The sequence below is a fragment of the Uloborus diversus genome, chromosome 3, assembly GCF_026930045.1.
Source record: "Uloborus diversus isolate 005 chromosome 3, Udiv.v.3.1, whole genome shotgun sequence".
In the NCBI taxonomy this organism is placed as follows: Eukaryota; Metazoa; Arthropoda; class Arachnida; order Araneae; family Uloboridae; genus Uloborus; species Uloborus diversus.
The window spans coordinates 94,821,014-94,842,363 of record NC_072733.1 but is presented as its reverse complement, the minus strand read 5'-3'; the positions used below and the strand labels follow the sequence as shown (position 1 = coordinate 94,842,363).

The 21,350-nt window shown below is 32.6% G+C and overlaps 1 protein-coding gene across 2 annotated transcripts in view; it reads left to right on the top strand.

Annotated features, from left to right (window-relative positions):
- The first annotated feature begins 14,679 nt into the window (after window positions 1-14,679).
- LOC129219290 (V-type proton ATPase subunit C 1-B-like) overlaps window positions 14,680-21,350 on the top strand; it is a 91,936-nt gene continuing 85,265 nt past the window's right edge. The window contains exons 1-2 of one of the 2 annotated variants that reach the window (XM_054853627.1): window positions 14,680-14,743; window positions 16,142-16,274. In XM_054853627.1, coding sequence (XP_054709602.1) covers window positions 16,149-16,274 — 126 coding nt within the window. In that variant the 5' untranslated portion in view covers window positions 14,680-14,743; window positions 16,142-16,148. Of the gene's footprint in view, window positions 14,749-16,141; window positions 16,275-21,350 lie in introns of both variants that reach the window. The other variant, XM_054853628.1, reaches the window with a different exon arrangement.

Sequence of the window (21,350 nt, the reverse complement as noted above, 5' to 3'; positions counted from 1 at the left end):
CACAAAAAGATTGGATCATAACTTCAAAGCCCTTGCATAAAAAGTTTCACTTAAAAAACCTTTGATTCAGCATTTTATCATAAAAGTATTGATATTTCAACATGCAAAACTTTAAATATACCTAATTTCTGACAAACAAGAGCTGTGGCTGGGAGGACTTTTACAATCTCAAAAGCCCATGATAACGGTCCTGATCTCAAAGGTAATTCAACCCTTGTTAAAACTTAATTATGTATCAATCATGGCCATAATTATTTAAAAATCATTTTCTCAATAAAAATAGAAATTTTTACTAACCTGAAGCGGGGTGATAGCATGCACTTTATTCTTCAGGTGATAAAGAAAGAGTAGCATGTAAAGGAAATAACAAGGCAACCTAAAAATTAGTAACCCTAATTAGAGCATAATAAAAAGTACCAACACACTACTTGAAACGAACTTAGAACATCTCAGTTTTCTGTTTATGATGGATCACACAGAGAGTGACATGCTTGTTGAATAAAAAAGAGTAAATTACCAAAATAACCAAAACTGCCTACAATTCATTAAATTTTTAATAAAATAGTACATTTTAAATTGGCTCGCTCAACCTTAAAAAATCGATAAAAACTGCCGTGTGTCAAGCAAGTGTTCTACTTCATATCCACCTCAAACGCTTTTGCAAATTCATGTGGTGACATTAATTTCATAATTGAATTGACATTTTTTTAAACAATTTTTAACTAATAAATATTTGGCAGAAAATGATAACAAATCGTTTTTCCTTAAATCTAAATGTTATTACAAGATACTGCCAGCAAGCATTGAAAGTTCTATAATTTATAAGCATTTTACTTCCTCTGCATCTCCTTTCAAAAAACAAAAATTTGACACTGTAAATACTTACATTGCATAAAGAGAAGATTTAACTTGGAGTTTTATAGCTTGAAGGAATATTAAAAACGATACATAAGTCAATTTTTGTCAATGATCGGCAAAAATAAAAGCCCTAACATTAAAACATAAGTTAAAATGGGTTTTAATATCAAGTCACATTTATTTAAAAAGAAAAAATCTGCAACATACAGCATTTATAATACAAATCACATGCTAAGACATCCTCACGAACATCACAAGTGTGTGTTTTGTTTACTTCCACTCGTCGCCAAGCACGAAATTGATCGCGCCAAACCGAATACAGAGATCCATCGTTAAAAAAATTTAATTTACACAATTTAAACTTTTGCCTTGTCTTAAAGTGTTGTTTTTCAATCACGTTGTGATTGGAATAATCGATTTAACAGGAAAACTAACTATAAAAGACCATAATAAAGTGTCAGAAGGGAATTTTAGCACACCGGAACACATGTTCTTGATATAATTACGCATTAGGTAAAGAAATAGGAATGGACTCACTCAAGTAAAGCTACATACGTATAATTTGAACATTATAGAACAGTAATATGAGCATTAAAATCTTGGACTCACCTTTAATTTTCCAGATTCTGGGTTTTTCCACAGCAATGTCATTCGCTCCATGTTAATCCTACGGGAGAAGAAGAAACACTGCCTCAGGCGGTCTTCGACCAATAGGAAAATGATGCCGCGTTGTCGCAACTCTGAAAACTACGTTTTCATATAGGGACTCTACGATGGATTTCAGCTCGGCTGGATATCCAGCGAGCCGCGCCACGCCATCCAAATGGATGAGGCGTTCGGCATTCACGACCGGATTTTGGAGTGGTGCCGCGCCATTCGGATGGATGGAGCGCCCGTGAATGGCGGCCCTAGGATTAACATGGAGCGTATGACAGTGCTGTAGAAAAACCCAGAATCTGGAAAATTAAAGGTGAGTCCAAGATTTTAATACTCATATTACTGTTCTACAATGTTCAAATTATACGTGTGTAGCTTTACTTGAGTGAGTCCATTCCTGTTTCTTTAACTATCGCGTAATTATATCAAGATCATGTGTTCCGGTGTGCTAAAATTCCCTTCTGACACTTTATTTGGGTCAGAATAAAGTGATATAACTTTATAGTTAGTTTTCCTGTTAAATCGATGATTCCAATCACAACGTTATTGAAAAACAACACTTTAAGACAAGGCAAAAGTTTAAATTGTGTAAATTAAATTTTTTTAACGATAGATCTCTGTATTCGATTTGGCGCGATCAATTTCGTGCTTGGCGACGAGTGGAAGTAAACAAAACATACACTTGTGATGTACGTGAGGATGTCTTAATTTGTGATTTGTATTATAAATGCTGTATGTTGCAGAAATTTTTTTTAAAAATAAATGTGACTTGATATTAAAACCCATTTTAACTTATGTTTTAATGTTGGGGTTTTTATTTTTCCTGATCATTGACAAAAATTGACTTATGTATCGTTTTTAATATTCCTTCAAGCTATAAAACTCAAAAGTAAATATTCTCTTTATGCAACGTAAGTATTTACAGTGTCAAATTTTTGTTTTTTGAAAGGAGATGCAGAGGAAATAAAATGCTTATAGAACTTTTAATGCTTGCTGGCAGTATCTTTTAATAACATTTAGATTTAAGGAAAAACGATTTGTTATGATTTTTTGCCAAATATTTATTAGTTAAAAATTGTAAAAAAAATGTCAATTCGATTATGAAATTAATGTCACCACATGAATTTGCCAAAGCGTTTGAGGTGGATTCACCAAATTCCAAGCCACGCTTACTCTTTTGAACACTAGGTGGCAGGGCTGCACGGGGTCACTCAAAACTTCCGGCGGAAGTCTTATTTGTATTACTTCTTACGACGAATTGCTCTGTTTACGTATCTGTAATTTGATTGAATTTTTTAAATTAATCATGAATTTCAAAGGCGCAAAATTTTCGTAAAAAGAGGGGATGTTGTTCTGCTTTCGGGTACAGCATGAGGACAGGAGCAAATAAGATGTCAGAAATAAAGATGTTCAAATTTCTAAAGGTCCTGATCGTCGAATCAAAGCCAATGCTTTAAAGCGAAAGGATTGAATCTTAATGAATATTATGTAGTAAACACACTTTGTGCGAGGTATTTACGAGCTGGAAACATTCACCTCAATTTCATCAGCTTTGTATTTTTACTGTAATGTGTGAAGATCTATATTGATCTATATTAAATTGATTATTAGAAAAACTCAACCTGAACAATTTTTTATTTGCTTCCTGCAAAGCTGAAAGTTTCCAGTGTTTTGACGGGTTTCAAACAGTTTGATATATGTGATTAAAATAAAGAACCACTATTCATTACCTCATGAGAAAAAAACTTCCCATAGCTCGAACTATCAATAACTCGAACCATTTAGCCCGTCTCTTGAGACTTCGATTTATTGACGGTACTTTAATATTAGGCGCTCTAATTGTAAACAAATTTAGATATTCGACAATCGGTAAACAAACACATTAATTAAAGTTATAGCATAGTATCATAGTACAGGTATTGGTATTACATTCAAAGCAATTTTAACGCAGGAGAAAGCACTCGGAGATTAAATTTAAATTTTGTTATCTTTCAATTTTTTTTATGCCTATCAATCTTGCTACAGAAGCAAGTTGATTAAACAAAAAAAAAAGTGATGAACAAATATGTAATAAAATATATTAAATATCAAACCTGAAAATTAGGTAGCAACTGTAATAAGTGTGTGTGAACTGAAAAGCTACAACAGGAGAATTGATTGAATATGACACCAAAACTCCCTGTCATAGCCATTCTGTGTTAACACAGTGCAGAAAGCTTCCATCTTTGAAAAAATAGCTTCAACTTAAGAATAGGAATTACAATTCACAACGTACTTGCAATCCAGTAGATTTGTGATTTTTGAAAGCAGACTTTGTATCAACTTTATTTCTGTTTAGGAGGTATTCATAAATGCTTATCATTGAAATCGCGGTAATGATCGACAAACGAAGACTCGTTTTTTTTTTTTTTTCTTTTCTTATTTCTGTATTTAAAGGATCAGGAAAATCAGATCCGTTGATCGACAATTTTTGAGAATAGCAAAGCCTATTATACTCATTTCATGCATTAAAATACGCAAAAGACATGATTCTACCTAGAACTGAAAGAAAACAAAATTGCCTGAACACTGTAAACATCAATCGTTAGCAATAGATTCGCCATCCATCTCTAAAGGATCGGTAAGGTCACAGCCATTGAAAGATAATTTTTAACAATAACTAAGTTTGTCTTTCTTATTTAATGCATTGAAATACGCAGAAGACATTATTCTGCTTTTTAAAGAAGCAAAACAAAATCGCTTTCGCTATGAACACCTATCTCTAGCAATGGAGATTGGCTCTTAACCGGAAATAAGACTCGCTACTTCCGGTCTAAGTCAGTGGTTTGTTTGTTTATTTAGGATATTTGGTGAATATATGAAGTAGAACACTTGCTTGTCACATGGCAGTTTTTATTGATTTTTTAGGATGAGCGAGCCAATTTAAAATATACTAATTTATTAAAAATTTAATGAATTGTAGGCAGTTTTGGTTATTTTTTAATTTACTCTTTTTTATTCAACAAGCATGTCACTCGCTGTGTGTTCCATCATAAACAGAAAACTGAGATGTTCTAAGTTCGTTTCTAGTAGTGTGTTGGTACTTTTTATTATACTCTAATTAGGGTTTACTAATTTTTAGGTTGCCTAGTTATTTCCTTTACATGCTACTCTTTATCACCTAAAGAATAAAGTGCATGCTATCACCCCGCTTCCAGGTTAGTAAAAATTTCTATTTTTATTGAGAAAATGATTTTTAAATAATTATGGCCATGATTGATACATAATTAAGTTTTAACAAGTGTTGAATTACCTTTGAGATCAGGACCGTTATCATGGGTTTTTGAGATTGTAAAAGTATTCCCAGCCACAGCTCTTGTTTGTCAGAAATTAGGTACATTTAAAGTTTTGCGAGTTGAAATATCAATACTTTTATGATAAAATGCTAAATCAAAGATTTTTTTAAGTGAAACTTTTTATGCGAGGGCTTTGAAGTTATGATCCAACCTTTTTGTGTGACGAAAAGTGGTCGGGATAAGCAATGTCGGTTAGAAGGAAAGCAGTGGCTTGCTTGCCTTCAGGTATTGGAGAAAAGTGAGACATTACACTCTTCTCGCTTCCTTTCTCATTTTATATGGTTGCATGTACTGCGTTCACGCAGCTCGGAGATCAATATGTACATTTGTAATTACTTACTTTAGTTATCGTAAACAGATCATTTCTCTTCTTAAGAAGGAAGAAGATGATCATTATCAGTGGACACATGTATATAATTTTATGTAAAAATATGAATAAGAAAGACAATCTGAGTTCAAAAGTGTTTGATGAATAGTTAAAATGTTTCATGTCTATCGTGTGTCATTATGACACAACCTGTTTCTTGGAATCAAACTTTAGAAGAATTCTACTCTTCTAGATCAGCAGAAAAATAAAGTACGTGAAGCACACACCCCACATCAAGTTCGTAAAAATTTCGATATTTGGTGGGAAAATGATTTTTAAATAATCCTATCTCGATTAATGTGGAGTTAAATTTTAACTAGTGTGGAATTGCATTTTAAAATAAAGGCTGTCATCGTGGGGTTTTGACATTATCTGTAAAGATCATGGTTTGAAAATATCCGATATTTTGATATACAGTCGAGTCCCGACTTACGCGAGGGATGCGTTCCAAGACCCCTCGCGTAAGTCGAAATTTCGCGTTGTGGTAAAAGGTATGTGTAAAAACTTTTATAAACATAACCAATCATTTTAGACACGTGTAAACACAACCTTAAACAGTTAAAAACCTTTTCTTAACCATACCTTACTGTTTCTTACATAAAGAACTGAATTTTTATTTGTATTTAAAAAAAAAAAAAAGCCCTTTTATTCAACATCAAATACTGCTATGATGCACAAAAACAATGATCAATGGGAAAGAAAGACATAAAATAAACCAGTACTGTACGTACGGCATGTAGTAAGGAGAACAAATGCCCTATAGTTGTACCGTACAGTTGATTCAGTAATGATATTTGTAACTTAAAAAAAGTGAAAATGATGATTTATGCTGCAGTTATTCTAATATATTTTTAAATACAGTTGCTTCATTGGTTCTTTTATAAAGTTTCCATCTATGGCATTACCCCTCTTCCTGGTTTCTTTAATTTACAATAAAAAACAGCTTCAATTTTCACAATTTTTGCATTTTGCTTGGATACTATTACTCGGTGAACTTTTATGGATTTCCTTTTCTTGACTTTTAATTGTACATATGGAAGATTCACTCATACCGTCATACCTAATTGTTGTGCTACCCTTCGAAGCATTTTTTGGTTCTGCTTCAGCTTTTCAAGAAGCTTTACCTTTTCTTTAATCGTCAGAAACGTTCTCTTTTTCTTTCTATCTTCACCAACTTTAGATAAAGCAGCGCTCCTAGGTGTCGTTATATTTCGTTAACTTTCGCATTTAGAATGAAAAAAAAAATGGAAAATGAGAAGTAGTTATTTATATAAGCGATAAAAGACTAGTACAGTGTGGGTACTTCTGCTCTCAGTGATTCTAAAGGGATGAAGGTCCGTTCACGAAAACAACCTTACTCACCGCGGTTCCTTTCCGAAAATTTTTATGTTGCGGGCGAGGAATTCGCGCTAGCTCAAAAATTCTTTACTGTTGAAAAAATTGTGTTATAGCCATTTCGCGTAAGTCGGATCGCCTTATAGCGGGAGTCGACTGTATATTGGATATTTTTATATTTATCCGATGTTTTCAACCAATGCAAAATAAAGTGTTTAGTAACTGCTTCCTTAAATCAGAGTTATTTATTTTCTTATACTATTATTATAATGCATCAATTTTAAAAGTAATTTTTCTTTCATTATTTATATTCATTTATTACATGTTCATGATTTTGCCTCACCCACTCAAAAAGTAATTCAATTGCATCCGAGTTCATTTCAACCACTCATAAAAATAAATATATAAATAAATAAATATTCAATTTATCAGAGCTTATCTTAATTTGTTGAAGTCTTTAGAAAATCAATACTTTTGTCAGGAAATAGAACATTGAAATAAAGGGGAATTCAAATGCTCTAAAACAGTGGTGGCTTTTTCAAAACTGATTCATGTGGCCAGCTGAAATATCAGGTATAGATAAATGAATTTACTAAAAAATGTGGCTTTATTTTAAAGAATTTAAATTCAAGCATCAGTATATTGCATTCTCTATATTTTTACTTCACTTAAATTTATGTATTAAAAACAAACAAAAACAGTTTATAATTAATTTCTTTAGTATGCACTCACATTTTTTCAATCACAATCACAAGTAAGCGCTTTGATGAGGTAGTAGCATTCACGTAAAAGTTTAAGACAGGAGTTTAATTTTTTCCCCCGCAATCTTGACTAAAACCATTAAAAAAATTAATTCATAGTTTTCTGAAAAGTGCTCAGGACTGCTGAAATAACACTTTCTGGAATAAAATTTGTTCAATATAACTACCATGTGATTTCATTATAGGATTTGTAGGACCATAAGAGCTATTTGCTGGTCAAAAAATAAAATAAAAAATATTAATATTATTCAAATAATTGGAACCTGTACAACATGCCCCACTGTCCAACGTGCCCCACCTCCCCCTACAATTTTGTTGTGAATATTCCTAAGTGAGGTGCAGAAAATACAAGCAAGTTTTCTCACGGTTCCTAAAAAATTTAGAATCACGAACGTTCATTACTTATTTTAGTCATCATAAACTGATGATTTCTCTTCTTAAGAGCAAAGATGATGCACAGTAACAAATATGTACATAATTTTGTGTATATAAATGAATGAAAAACACAATCTATGCTAGTCAAAAGAGATTGATGAATTAAAATATTCCCCTGTAATATGTGTTTTACTTTTTCAAGTGTTTTTAAAACACATCCTGTTATTTGAAATTAAACTTTACAACACACTTAATGCAAAGTAGTTGAAATACAGCTCTATTTCAATTAAAGTGTGTTTGTTTATTTTCCATTTATAATTTTATGAACTACTTTAAAAAACATGCCTGCCATTTGTGTTCAGCCGTATTGATGATTTAGCACATTTGAAGAGTTTTACTTCTGCTTTTAAATTTATTTGCCCTTAATGTTTTTTAAGTTTCTTCCAGATATTCTGCAACTTGAAGAAATCTTAAATGCTAGTTGAATTATAGCCCTAATGGAAATCTTCTAGAAAACTCATGATAATCTTGTACTGTTTGCTTAAAAAATTGTATAGCAGAATGATCTCCAATATTAAGTTTACAAGGATGTCCAGAAATCATTTTCCAAGTTTTCTTAGCTTGACAGCTTTATCAAAACTAATTTTAATGAAGTTGTTTAAAAAAAATATATATACTTCCATACATAATATGCCATTCATGTTTGTTATGGTTCACATTATGCTGATGACTTCGGGAAATTTGTTGCCGAAACGGTCTTTGGACTTTCAACAACGACATACAAACCACAAAAATTTTGTGTTTAAATGCTAAATAGTGTAATTAAATGAAATTTTGATCTTCTTCATACAAACAATGCTGTATTTCTGATTTTTCACTCTTATTATCAAATTTATTATCATTCATTTGTATAATAATATATGTAAAGAGGTAAAACAAACAATAATTTTGCAACAGAAATTGAGAAATAGCTGGAATTCTGTTTTGATTCTCTAAATTTAGAGTTTTGAATTTGTTTTGTAAAACAAATGCTTTCTTAAGGTTCATGCTTGTTTGTCATGTAAGAATATTGTTTTCAATTTAGATTTTTAATAAATTTTTTGGTATTCAATGTAAGGCTAAACAATTTAGGTATACATAAAATTATGAAAGATGTATTTAGGTTTGTTTATTTCATGATTAAATGAACAGTTCATTGATGCTTATTCTCTTCCTGTAGTTATCCAGAAATCCCCCCCCCCTTTCAAGAAGAGATTTTTCTTCCCACTTAAACTACAGGACATGATTTGAATAACTGCAAATAACTCCAATTTTGGAAGGGATATAGGTAGCAACTGTTATCTCAGTCCACTTCCGACTGTCAATCAGGGTTGCCAGATTTTAGATCCGTAAATACGGGACAGGCATACGGGAGTAAGAGGGGGGGGGGGGGTGATATTTTTCAGGTTGAGGGCAGTTACTGGTTATGGTGCATTTTTAAGGGGTGATAAACAACCATGTTTTAATAGCTTTCGGAAGATTCCTTTCAGTATGTTTATGAGTGAACACATTTTTGGAGGAACTCGAACTCAAAGAATAAAGCAAGCAACAGAACGGATTTCAGTATTCAGATTGACGTTGATAGCAATGGTTTTTGAGGACGGATCAATCCTATGCCTTCAAAAACCATATTTGCTTTTTAATTTTTATCCTGTAACAATTCTTTTCAAAATTTTGTCTTCAAGTTGTTGTAAAATTCCTTGCAACTTGCGTTCAATGAATTGATAGCCAATATGTTATGCTTTAATTAACCGAACAGAACACCTGTTCGTACGTCAGTCCACTTCAAATTCAGATGCGAAAATACTCGTTCAACAAATGAATAAGATGGTGGAATGCTAAGCCAAAAGGAAAGAACTTTAAACAAAGACAGTGGCGTAGTTAGCAAGAGTGACACCCGGGGCGATATTTTTTCGTGTCACCTACAAAAGCAAAAGAAAAAAATATTTGAAAACATAAAATTCGTGCAATTTTCGGTGAAACAACTACATTTGTGTTAGAACGAAAGTTTAAGTGGGCTAATGTACAAAAAACAAATAAAATGGGGGTCGGAGGAACTAAATTTTTAAGACTTCAAATTTTTAAATTTGTAGTCTAAAAAATTATTTTAGCTTCATATTTTTCAAAAACTTGCAACTCCACTTTGGGTGTCACCCCCCCAGACAAGTGACACCCGGGGCGGAACCCTTAGTGACACCACTGGATATAGATCATCTACCGATACTTTATTTTCAAAATGTTACTGTTCCACAATAGCTGACGAGTCAGAAAACTTTACTTTAACCATTAAAGCCATTCGTCTTACAGCCAAAAGGGGATTTTTATCTATGAACTCAAACCACTTTCTTGCGGGTAATCACAGCTGTTTCAAGAAATTTCTGGTATCCCTCAGTACATTGTCTCAGTATATTACCAGTCAGACATTGTACGTTTCTACCGTTCAGACAGTGTTTAAGGTTTTAGTGCAGAACGATCCCTTCAAATCTGCTCTCTAGCTACTAAAAAAATTCACACAATTTTCTTTTTGGCTCCTTATTTCATATTTGCTGTTTTACTTTATTTTGTTCCGTTAAAATAATGTCTCGTTGTGTCAAATATTGTTATCAGCTAGAATACGGGACTTTAGCCGTCCCGTATGGGAGTTCCCCGGGACACGGGACAATTTTTCAAAATACGGGACTGTCCCTTGAAATCCGGGACGCCTGGCAACCCTGCTGTCAATGCACCTGTTCTGTTTCTGACTGAGTTCTGGAAGCATTTTTCAGGATGTTATAATATAGGTCATGTTCATCCATCCATGATGCAGAGTAATGAATGGAATTACAATCTATATGATAAAATCTGAACAAAAAATTCAATTTATGTCAATCAAGGTTTTTTTTTTCCTTCACAAAAATTCACTTTACAAATAGTATAAAAGAAAATAAATTACAAGCATTAGTATATTTTGCCTTGTCTAATCGAAACTCCCTAATTGAGTAAATGGGAGTAAAGCCTATAACAAAATTTATTATCTTTATGCTTATAAGTGACTGAAATTTTTGAATAAACTTATGTTTGTCCATAGTTATTAGTTTCAGGAAATGATACTTTAGAGTAAAGAATTTTTAAAAATTTGGTAATAATAACCACATTTTGAACAAATGAATATTTTGAAGTTACGTTGCATTTCAGAAAAGACGAAGATTAATCTTTGCTTATTTTGTTACTTAAGCAGTTGTTGACAACAATAGTTTGCCCCAAAATTTATAAAAACTAAAAATCCTGTATTGGTACCCTGAATTTGATTTTAATTGCCTCATTGAGAAAAATGTCTTCATTTCCTCTTTTTTTTCGTGTAAAAATGTTGGAAGTTCTATGTTTGAAATAAAGTTTAGTGTAACAACACCAAAAAATAAATTGAACATTTGAGACTTTTGTTTTAATCTTTATGTGGTAATGAACTGAAGACTTAGTATGGAATGAATGAGTTTTTTTCATGCTAAGTTGTATTTAAAATCTCTGTCAACATTAAATGTAAACATTGCTTTTCCACGAACATTGAAAATAAGTACAAGTCCTCTACTGGTGCTGTGAATGATATTTTTCTTTGTTTCATTAAGAAAGTGTCTACTTTCTTTTCTTTCTAATATTGTTTTGATGTGAAAATATTGTTCAAAATTTAAGTAATAGATGTATGATGCAGAGAAATAAATAAATAACAATAGATACATTTGTTTCTTATTTATATGAGTTGAAAATAAGTAATGTTTCAAATTACACCCCCTCAACCCCTCAATTTATTTCTGAATATTTCTATATACATCAAATTAAAGTAATAATTTTCAACTTTTATTCAAATTAATATTTTAAACAGGAATGCCTACTGAAGCACTAAAATATTTAGAGGTTCTTGGTATCTTTTCTTTCTTTTTTTTTTGGGGGGGGGGGGGGTTACCTCGTTTTAACCATCTACCTATTTCTAGTATTAAGCTTTCAAATTTTCCTTTGCATCAAATTTTTAATTTAATGTTTAACTTAAAATCACATTTAAATCAGAAAATTCTACAGGGTAAACTTAAACATGCAATTTTTTTAATAGCAAACCATTTTAATTAGTAATATTGCTTTTTCGATGGTTACAGGCAATATTTTTAGATTTAAAACTCTTTATAACGCTTTTGCCTTTCCAAAACAAAAACAAACTGTCGTTCCTTTATTTATTTTCATTTTCTTACCTTTTTTTTTTTATCTCTTCATTTATTTTGAATCAATTAAATTGTAATACATGGAGATGAGAATATACATGCTGCGAACCAAAAAAAAATTAATAAAAAATAAATAAATAAATAAATAAAATAAAAATTATTTAAAAAAAAAAAACTGTCAGCAGATTTAAATGGATATATTTTTGCTGAAATTAAAAAATAACAAATTATTTCTTAGTTTTAACTGTAAAAGGCATGTGACAGCAAAGTTGCACTTTTTGAAGATTAGCCCATTAGTGATTGAAGTTTTTAATTAAACTAATGTTTTCTTTTTCGAATGAAAATGCTGGAAATTTTGTGTTTTAAATGAAGTTTATAGATACAATAACACTAAAAAATTAAGTTGAACAATAGAAATCTATGTTCTTTACAATAACAACAAGATTACAACAATAAGATCATGCTATTGATCTGAAAACTTAGCATGAAATAAATGAGTTTTCCTCATGCTAAATTGTTTCTAATTTTTAGTTTTTGCTTTCTCATAAAAATTCAAAATACGTACAAGTCCTTTTTTGGTGCTCTGAATTGTTTTAATTTTGTTTCATTAAAAAAAATGTCTACTACCTAACTACCTTTCATTCTAGTATTGTTTTGGTATAAAAAAAATTGTTGAAAATTTTAAATAATAGATAGTATACTATCAAGAAATAAATATAAAATAATGGAGACATCTGTTTCTTATGCATATAAGAATGTTGAAAAAATATAATTTGTCAAAATACCCCCCCCCCCTCCTTAACTTCCCAATTTATTTATGAATATTTCTATCTGCATCTAGTTTCAAATAAAAATGACCTCTGATTAATATAATTTCAGTTTTCAACTTTATACAAATTAATCTATTAACTAGGTGTGCCCACTAAACCATTAAAATATTCAGAGGATCTTAGTCTCTTTTTTTTTTCGGACATGTGTTAACACCCCTCAAATTGTTTCAAACCGTTTCTTAGCTATATATTAACGTATGTTTTATAAAGAACTGACTTTTTACTGCATTTTAGAAAAAACATTACTATTTATAACATGATTACTCTGTTATGAGGCACAAAATCAATGATCAATAAGATACATGTACTTTTACAGTAGGGTACTAGCAGAAAGAACATTGCTGCATTATAATAGCACTGAACAGTAGATATCGTAATTTTAATTATAATTTTAAAATTAATGAAGTTTATGCAGTGTGGGAACACCACTATTTCTGGCCTGGCTTCCATTTTCATGATGTTTGTATTTTGCTCAGACACTACTCTGCGAGCTTCATTATTAAAACTAAGTTCTGTGAACTTTTGCGGATTTCCTTTTCTTGAACTTTAATTGTACGTATCGAAGATTAACTCATACCTAATTGTCGTGCTACCTTCGAGGCACTTTATAATTGTTTAAGTATCGAGAATCTTTACCTTTTCTTGCATTGTCAGAAACTTTCTGTTTTTCTTCCCACTTTTGCTAACTTGAGATGGAAGTCCTTGTTTGGGAACCATTCTGTTCTATCAACGTTCATAAGAAGGAAAAAAAAAACGTTCAGAATCGGAGCGGTAATTTGTATAAACTACAGCAAAGCGTTGTTTAGACTAATACAATGTGTGGACTTCCGCTGTTAGTGATGCTAAAGGAATGAAAGTCCATTCAAGAAACCAATATTTAGTGTCAACGTGTTTAAGTGAACCCATATTCTAATGCTCCGCTGCTCCTTTCCAAAAAATTTCATGTTGCAAGCGAGTAATTTGCGTCAGCAATAAAAAATTCGTTACTCATGAAAAAATCGCGTTATAGCCCTTTCGCGCAAGTCGGATCGCGTTGTAGCGGGATCCGACTGTACATGGGAGACCCCTAACAGCGCCCCCCCCCATCAGTAGGTAAGCATCCCAGGCATATATTTCCTTTCGGAATTTTTAAGCTAATGCTAAACTTGGTTCCATTTAAATTAGAAAATTGTATTTTTTTCCTTTTATAGAAAAAAAAATAAAGTAATGTTTTTGATACCAATACAAGAAATATTTCTATGTTCAAAAATCTTTATAAAGCTTAATTTAATGTAGCAAAAACAAGCAATTTTTTATGTTCGTTTTTTATTGCTTATTTATTTATTTATTTTTTTTTTCATTTTTTTAATCGGTTTTTATTCTTTTATTCATTTTGAATCAATTGAAACTATAATATAATTTTCGTTGTCTCGGAATCTTTTGATTAATTTAAAATTAATCGTATTAAAGAGAATAAGGTTTAAGAAAAAATCTGCTTTTAATTCTGCTAACACAGGGCCATCTTTTTTTAATGTTTGAATCAAAATCGAGCGTTTCATTTATTGACAGCATGCATTTTCGAATCCGCGGGCTTACATCCTTCAGAACCCGTTTCAGCCACTCCTCCCGCTCCCGCTTGTGACTATTTTTTTAAATGAAACTCGAAAGCAATCAGGGAGCCAATCTTGCAGCTCCGCGGCAACCCTACCTTCCCCCCCCTGTAACCGGTTGCGCTTTCCGAGCGTAGCTGTTGTCGCAACTCTGAAAATTACGTTTTCACATAGGGACTCTAGGGCGGAACAGCTGTCATTAGCCATTTCCGTACGCTCTGGGTGACACCGGTGCGATCATTCCCTCTTTTCGAACGTATCCTTTATCAAATGGTAAAATGAAGTGAAATAAAGATTCATTCTAATTTCATCAATAGGGAAAATAAAAGTGGCAACACTAAACATTGGCATTCCAAAACATCGGAGGACGGTGGTTTGTCAGTCACATGATTTGTTGAGCCCTTCTATCGGTGAGGTTTGTGCTTAATGTAAACTATTATTTTAGATTTCATGCCATTTTTACACTATGCTGATTTGTTTAAAGCTGTTGTTGTGGGATTTTCTGTTTAGAAATACCCCTGAAGAGATTTTGATCCGTAGTTAAATGTACAAGTTCATGTCATCTTTTAAAAACTAGCTCGATGACTTTGTGTCTATTGATGTTGAAATTACAAAAATAAACATCCATTTCTTTTCAGTATTTTTCGTGCTAAATTATGTTCTGATGATGTATATTTATGTATTTCCCCCTTCCACTGGTTTCAACCCTTTTCAACAGCTTCCGTTTACTCAGACAAAATAGTACTTTGATGAATAAAAGAATTCGCAGTTTCTAATTGGAAAAAGCTGAAGATATGTGGAGAACGTTTCAGAAAGAAACTAAATTAGTTTTAGTCATCTCTCAAATTTAGTCAATTTTATTAGTATTATTTTTAACCACAGAATCCTTTGCAAAATTCGACAGAGCATGCATTTTTAAAAAAAATCCAAATCAAAACTTTGTCCTAGATATGAGAGTTCACATCTATTTTTAAATGTACGAGATCATTAATAGCAGTAAAAAAATTACAATCTATAGGTACTTGTATTACGTGTTATTTAAATATTAACTCCTCTTCATTTGGCTTTAACTGGTAACTGTAATCAATGGAGCTCTGTATTGTTGTAACATAAACTATTCGACTTTGGTGCCTTTTGAATTGATAAAAGTTGCAATCGCATCTTTTTAAACTTTTAATTTAATATTATGGAAGCTAAAAAAAGACTTTGTAGTAAATAACATTTTTAAAATTTAGCAAAGCTTCTTTGACGCAAAAATGTTAACATTTATTCAAAAGAAATCACTAATCAATCTACTTACGTATTCAACCCTGTTTACCAACATTTTATCCGAAAAAATCATACAGAAATTTAAATAGATAAAAGTTGTAAAACCTTAATGTTTTTTCTTTTGAAATTTGGTTTTTGTGTGCAAATCTAAGAAAACTGTACAACACACTTTCATTTTTGTTTGTAAAGGGGTGGGGGGATCTCAGATTATATTTTGCATATTATCTCTTTCTTGAATTTCTTGGTCGTAATAAGAAAGAGAAATATAAAAAAGTTATATACCTGCCAACTATTACAAATTAAGAGTAAAATTTACATATTTTAGCTTTTTTTTTTCTTTTACACATTTTCCCCCATTTTTTACGCCTTACAAAATCTGATTGCATCTGTCTCAGTAAAACTTGCTCGTTCTTGTCTATTATGTGCTTCTACCACTTAAACATCTGTAAGTTTGAGTACAAACCCTGTTTTAAATTTTTGATGTTCCAAATGCAAATTTTGAGCTTGTTACGATTAAAAAAAAAAAATTTTTTTTCCAGTTCCAACATGCCTGAATTTTGGCTAATAAGTGCTCCTGGGGACAAAACGATTCAACAAACCTGGGAAAAGTTAAATTTAGCTACAAAACCAAACTTATCTATTAATTACAAGTTCCATATACCAGATTTAAAGGTGGGTACTTCTATAATTTGCTATAAGTAATGTCAATCTGCATTTTGTTGTTTTGAATATTTTGGGTTTGAGCAGCAAAATAGGCAGCCAAGTGAGCTTTTGCATTGCCACATTTGATGTAGTAAATTTACTGATGGTTCAATTCCCAGCCTACCCCTGCATGTAAATTTTCTCTCTTTGTGTTATAAATATTTCTATATATGTACTATTTGTATAAAGTAGTCTGCAATTATCAATAAGTTATTGTTACGTTAATGGCAAATATAAAAATTAATTTCATATATGAAGTGGCATATTTTTTGTTTGTCTGAGGAGGAAGCTTTTCTTCTGTGAAAAAACGTTTCTGAGTCATTTAGTACTTTTATCATAGTCGTCAAGTCATAGTGAAGTTCTGAATTTGACTTCCAGGTCTTCACCCTTGCTGTCTGACGACTCCACTAAGTTGGATATTTCTGGAACTTCTGTGATACTATTGCATTACAATCCTTAAATTCTTCAAAATTGAATTCAATGTTGAAAGAGTCATCAATATTTAATGAGTTAACCTTTTCTTCATCAGAGTCCCCATCCAATGTTAATGGAAATCTAGGCTTCATGCAACAATGAGCAATGCAGTTTTGAGTTAAATTCTTTCAGGCATAACATTGCCTCTAATGAATAATATACACTTTTCTCCATGCATTTCTTTAGTGGGATGAGAGAAGAGAAGTTATGACAGTGGTATGAACTAGGTTTTTGTTTTCAAAACTAATATAATTTTTAATTTGTTAGGGAAAAATGAGCAGAATCAAATTATCATTTATTTGGATTAAAACATTAAAGGCGGGAATAAGGTGAAAAGAATAATGTAATGAACGGGAAGAAATAACACTAACAACATTGAAGAAATTTGAGAAAAAAACCTTCAAATGTAAGAAAATATTAAATGCTGGAGATGTTAAATCAAGGACCAGCCTAGCTGGGCCCAGAGCCTGTTGCTGTTCGTCACTTTTGTATTTGTATAAGATTCTACTCTGTATGTATATATGTTATTATATTTTACATTACAGTATACTATGCAAATTGAATGTATATGTATATATATTTTTGTGCTAATAAGCTGTGTCAAACCTGTTAGTTCAAAAACAGAAATTGCTCTGCATTATCATGTATATTGGAATGCATAATATCAATTGAAATACTTTTCTACTGGAAAGGAGCTGGAAATTATACTTTTCAAGAAGACTTTTGCTCTTTATACAATTAAATCAGTTAGTACAATCCAACTAATGCATTCATGGTTTTGTTGCTTATTTTACAAGTGTGATGGAGGACTATCCGTGGGATTGCGTTGTCTAGATGTTAGCTCCTGCCATCACAGGTAAATTATCAGTTACGCTAAAGCTAAATCTGGCGTATAAATCAATTTATTTTGTCACTAAATACAGTACACTGATTCTGGGAGGAGAGGGAGTGTGGACTTACCCAAAACTCAACGGAGGAATACCTTCGACATCATTCTGCTGGAACTCCATGCTATGAGAGCAGCCGGTCACCAACGCAGAAGACGCACTACTCCAAGACCTCCTGGCTCACACCCTCGACTCCCTCTCAAGGGGTCTGTGTAGGGGGCAAACCCCTGATCAGTTTGGTGTGCTTCCTTAGCTGCTGGCGCCATCTATCGAGGTTCTCCTAAAACTTACTTCAATTACGGATTTCTCCGCCACACTCCTCCCCCCCTTTCAAAAATAACCACTCAACATGAAACTGGTTACACATAATACAAAATAGTTCAAAATGCTGTAAGTACATTTCAAGCGAAGTTTCTGGAATATATCATGCAATAATGTGTTAACAAATAATTATTAAAATACAAATGACTAAAGTTCAAAATCTGTGGATGAGAAAGTCATTTTTTTTCTTTCATAAAATGTCATCCATGTGTTTTGATGGAACATCAGCACTATTATAGTAAGGAAACCCACATGATGCCTATCTTATGTGAAAGTTCAACGTGGACACAGTAGCTTAGAGTGAATTTGTCTGAAGTCCGCTCAAAGATCTCAATATTTTCACTCGTTTTGAAGAACCAAGGAAATGTAACCTTTGTACCAATCTTTTCATAGAATCCAGTAGAGCAACTAGAGTCCGTCGGATGTAATAAGGCACAAGAGGTTTTGAAGATACTTCTGCGTTGATGTTGGTGTCAGTTTCTACGGCAGCACTCACTATAATGAACTATATTTAGGTCGATATAGCTTCTGTATCAGAGAGCTGGGCAGATGGAAGTCACAAAAAAAAATTCTTTTCGACGAGATTCACAGTTAAAAATTCGCAGTGGTGGGAAGTTTGCTTCTAAATCCAAGAGACTCACAACTCAACTTTGAAGACGTAGGTGACCTTCTCACTATTTTTCTGCAAGTGAGAATTTCCTTTTTTTTTTTTTTTATAATCTCTGACTTTTGCCACGGTAAGTCCACTACTCCCCAGTACATTTTTTTTTTTTAAATTTTACTAAAAATATCTAACATTGTAGAAAAAATCTAACATTGTAAACCATATGCAATTGGATGCTATTGTGAGAGTATTCGATTTTTTTTAAGGAAAACTACTAATTTTGCAATTAATAAAAAAAACAATGAAAAACATCTGTTGACTTTTTTTTTTTTTGAAGGAAGATTTAATTAAACAAGTTAAGGAAAACCTGCCACGCGGAGGCGAAAACTGAACCCCTGGCCCTGGTGATCAATTCCTACCTACAATGAACAGATTATTGACAAAAATTGACCAAGACAACACCAAGTGGCCAGCTCGATGAAATCAAAATCCCTATCTGTCAATCCCTCACATGTTTACAATTCTGCCATACTTAAAATTAATGAGCATGTACATGTGCGAGGAAAAAAAAACGCAATAACAATTTTAAAAAAAAATGGATGAATGAATGAACGATAAACATATCAACGAATGGGCAAAAATTCTACCTCGGTCTTAGGTTATACCTTTGCGAATGATTTTCTAATACATTTCTATCATGAGAATCACTTAACAAATTACTTGGCTGAACATCGCATGGTTTCTCTACCTGTGTGTCCTGAATAATGTTTTCATCTCCTGTCAAGTGTAAATAGCTAAACCTCTGAGTGTAAGGAATTAATCTATTGACATGGACCCTTAACACTTTTCTTGTATTCTCAACATGTCTAACCTTATAGTTAACATTTGTGTATCTCTCAATAACTCTGTATGGTCCCTCATATTTGGGTCTCAACTTAGCAGAAATATTTTTCTTTAAATTTGGGTTCTTTACAGAACAAAGCGACCCTACCTGATAATTGTAACATTCCTCTTTTTGACCTAGTCTGCTTCTATCTATATTTTTCTTCTCTTGCTCGTTCAAATTATGTAACGGCTGACTTTTGGAAAAATTTTATCCAATGACTCAATTAGGTGTGTTATATACTCTGACTGTGTGTCAAATTTTGGTGCGTTCCCCAGTGTATATGGGAGCCGAACATCCCTGCCATGTTCAAGAAAGAAGGGCGAGACCTGAGTGACTTCATGAATCGCGGAATTCATAGCTAACATAGTCTGAGGTAACTGAGTGTCCCATTCTTCACTGTCAGAAGACAAGGCTGCAAGGATATTTGCAAGGCTCTGGATTGTCCTCTCGATTTTTCCGTTGACGTTAGCGGAATACGCAGAGATGTGTCTTTTCTTAATACCCTGAGTCTTACAAAAATCTGAGAATTCAGAACAATAAAAATATTTTGCGTTGTCGGCTATAAGAACATGCGGGCAACCTCTATGTACTATGTAATTTTCGAAAAATGTTTGTGAGATTGTGTGCGCTCTCAAATTTGATAGGGGAGCAAGGTGTATGTATTTAGAGAATGCGTCAATCATAGAAAGCACATACATATTACCTGCCCGAGTGGTCTTTAATGGACCGAAAACATCGATGTGACATTTCTCTCCGGGTGACTCACTCTGATCTACCTGTTGTAACGGCGCAGAAGGTATTTTAAACGCGTTTCTCCTAGACAAACAAGTAGTACATGATCTTACGAAATTTTTTGTATCTCTGTACATGAAGGGCCAAAAGAAATTCTCAGTTAACCTGTTGTAAGTCTTTAAAAATTTCAAATGACCTCCCACTTGAGAATGAACAGACTCGAGAACTTTGGCTTTGAGCGAGTGAGGTACACAGATTTGGTGTTTTGGATCCCTTCTTGGTGATCTATTGTTGCGTGGTGAGACGTGAATTAGGACATTGTCCTCATTAAATATATAATTGGGATATCTATCACTCTCATTCTTTTCTAGTGCATGGATAATTTTGATTAATTTTGGATCTTCCTTTTGCATTTGTATTAGCTCGGCGTTATTTGGGAAAACGATGGTTACTGTGTTCACACATCTTGATAGGTGATCCGCGACCGCGTTAAATTTGGCTTTCACGTATTCTATGGAATAATTAAACTCCTCTAATGCTAATTTCCACCTGAGAATTTTAGAGGAAGAATTTTTGTTTGAAAGAAATCCTTCCAGTGGCTTATGATCGGAAAACACTTTGAACCTCCTGCCAATTAGAAATGCCCGAAAGAAAGACAAAGCACAATAAATAGCAAAAAACTCTAAAAATATGCACTATACTTTGATTGAGATGGGTTTAACTTTTTGGAGTAGAAATATAATGGTTTTACTTCCCCATTTTGATACTTTTGTTCAAGAACTGCCCCAATACCCAAAGCAGAAGCGTCTGTGGTGATTTGCAACTGTGCATTTGGGTCTGGCAAAGCTAGCACGGGAGGGCTTAATATCCTCAAAAGCATCTTGAGCCGCTTTATCCCAAACAAAGGGAGTATCTTTTCTAAGTAAATTAGTAAGAGGTAAAGCCCTTTTTGCGAAATTATTAATATATCTACGGTAAAAATTACAACATCCCAAAAATGACTTTACTGACCCCTGATCCTTAGGTGGTAAAAACTCATTTATAGTAACAGTTTTGTCTTTATCTATGTGCAAACCCTCGGGAGTTACAATAAATCCCAAAAATTTACAAGATTTAGTGAAAAATTGACATTTTGCTGGATT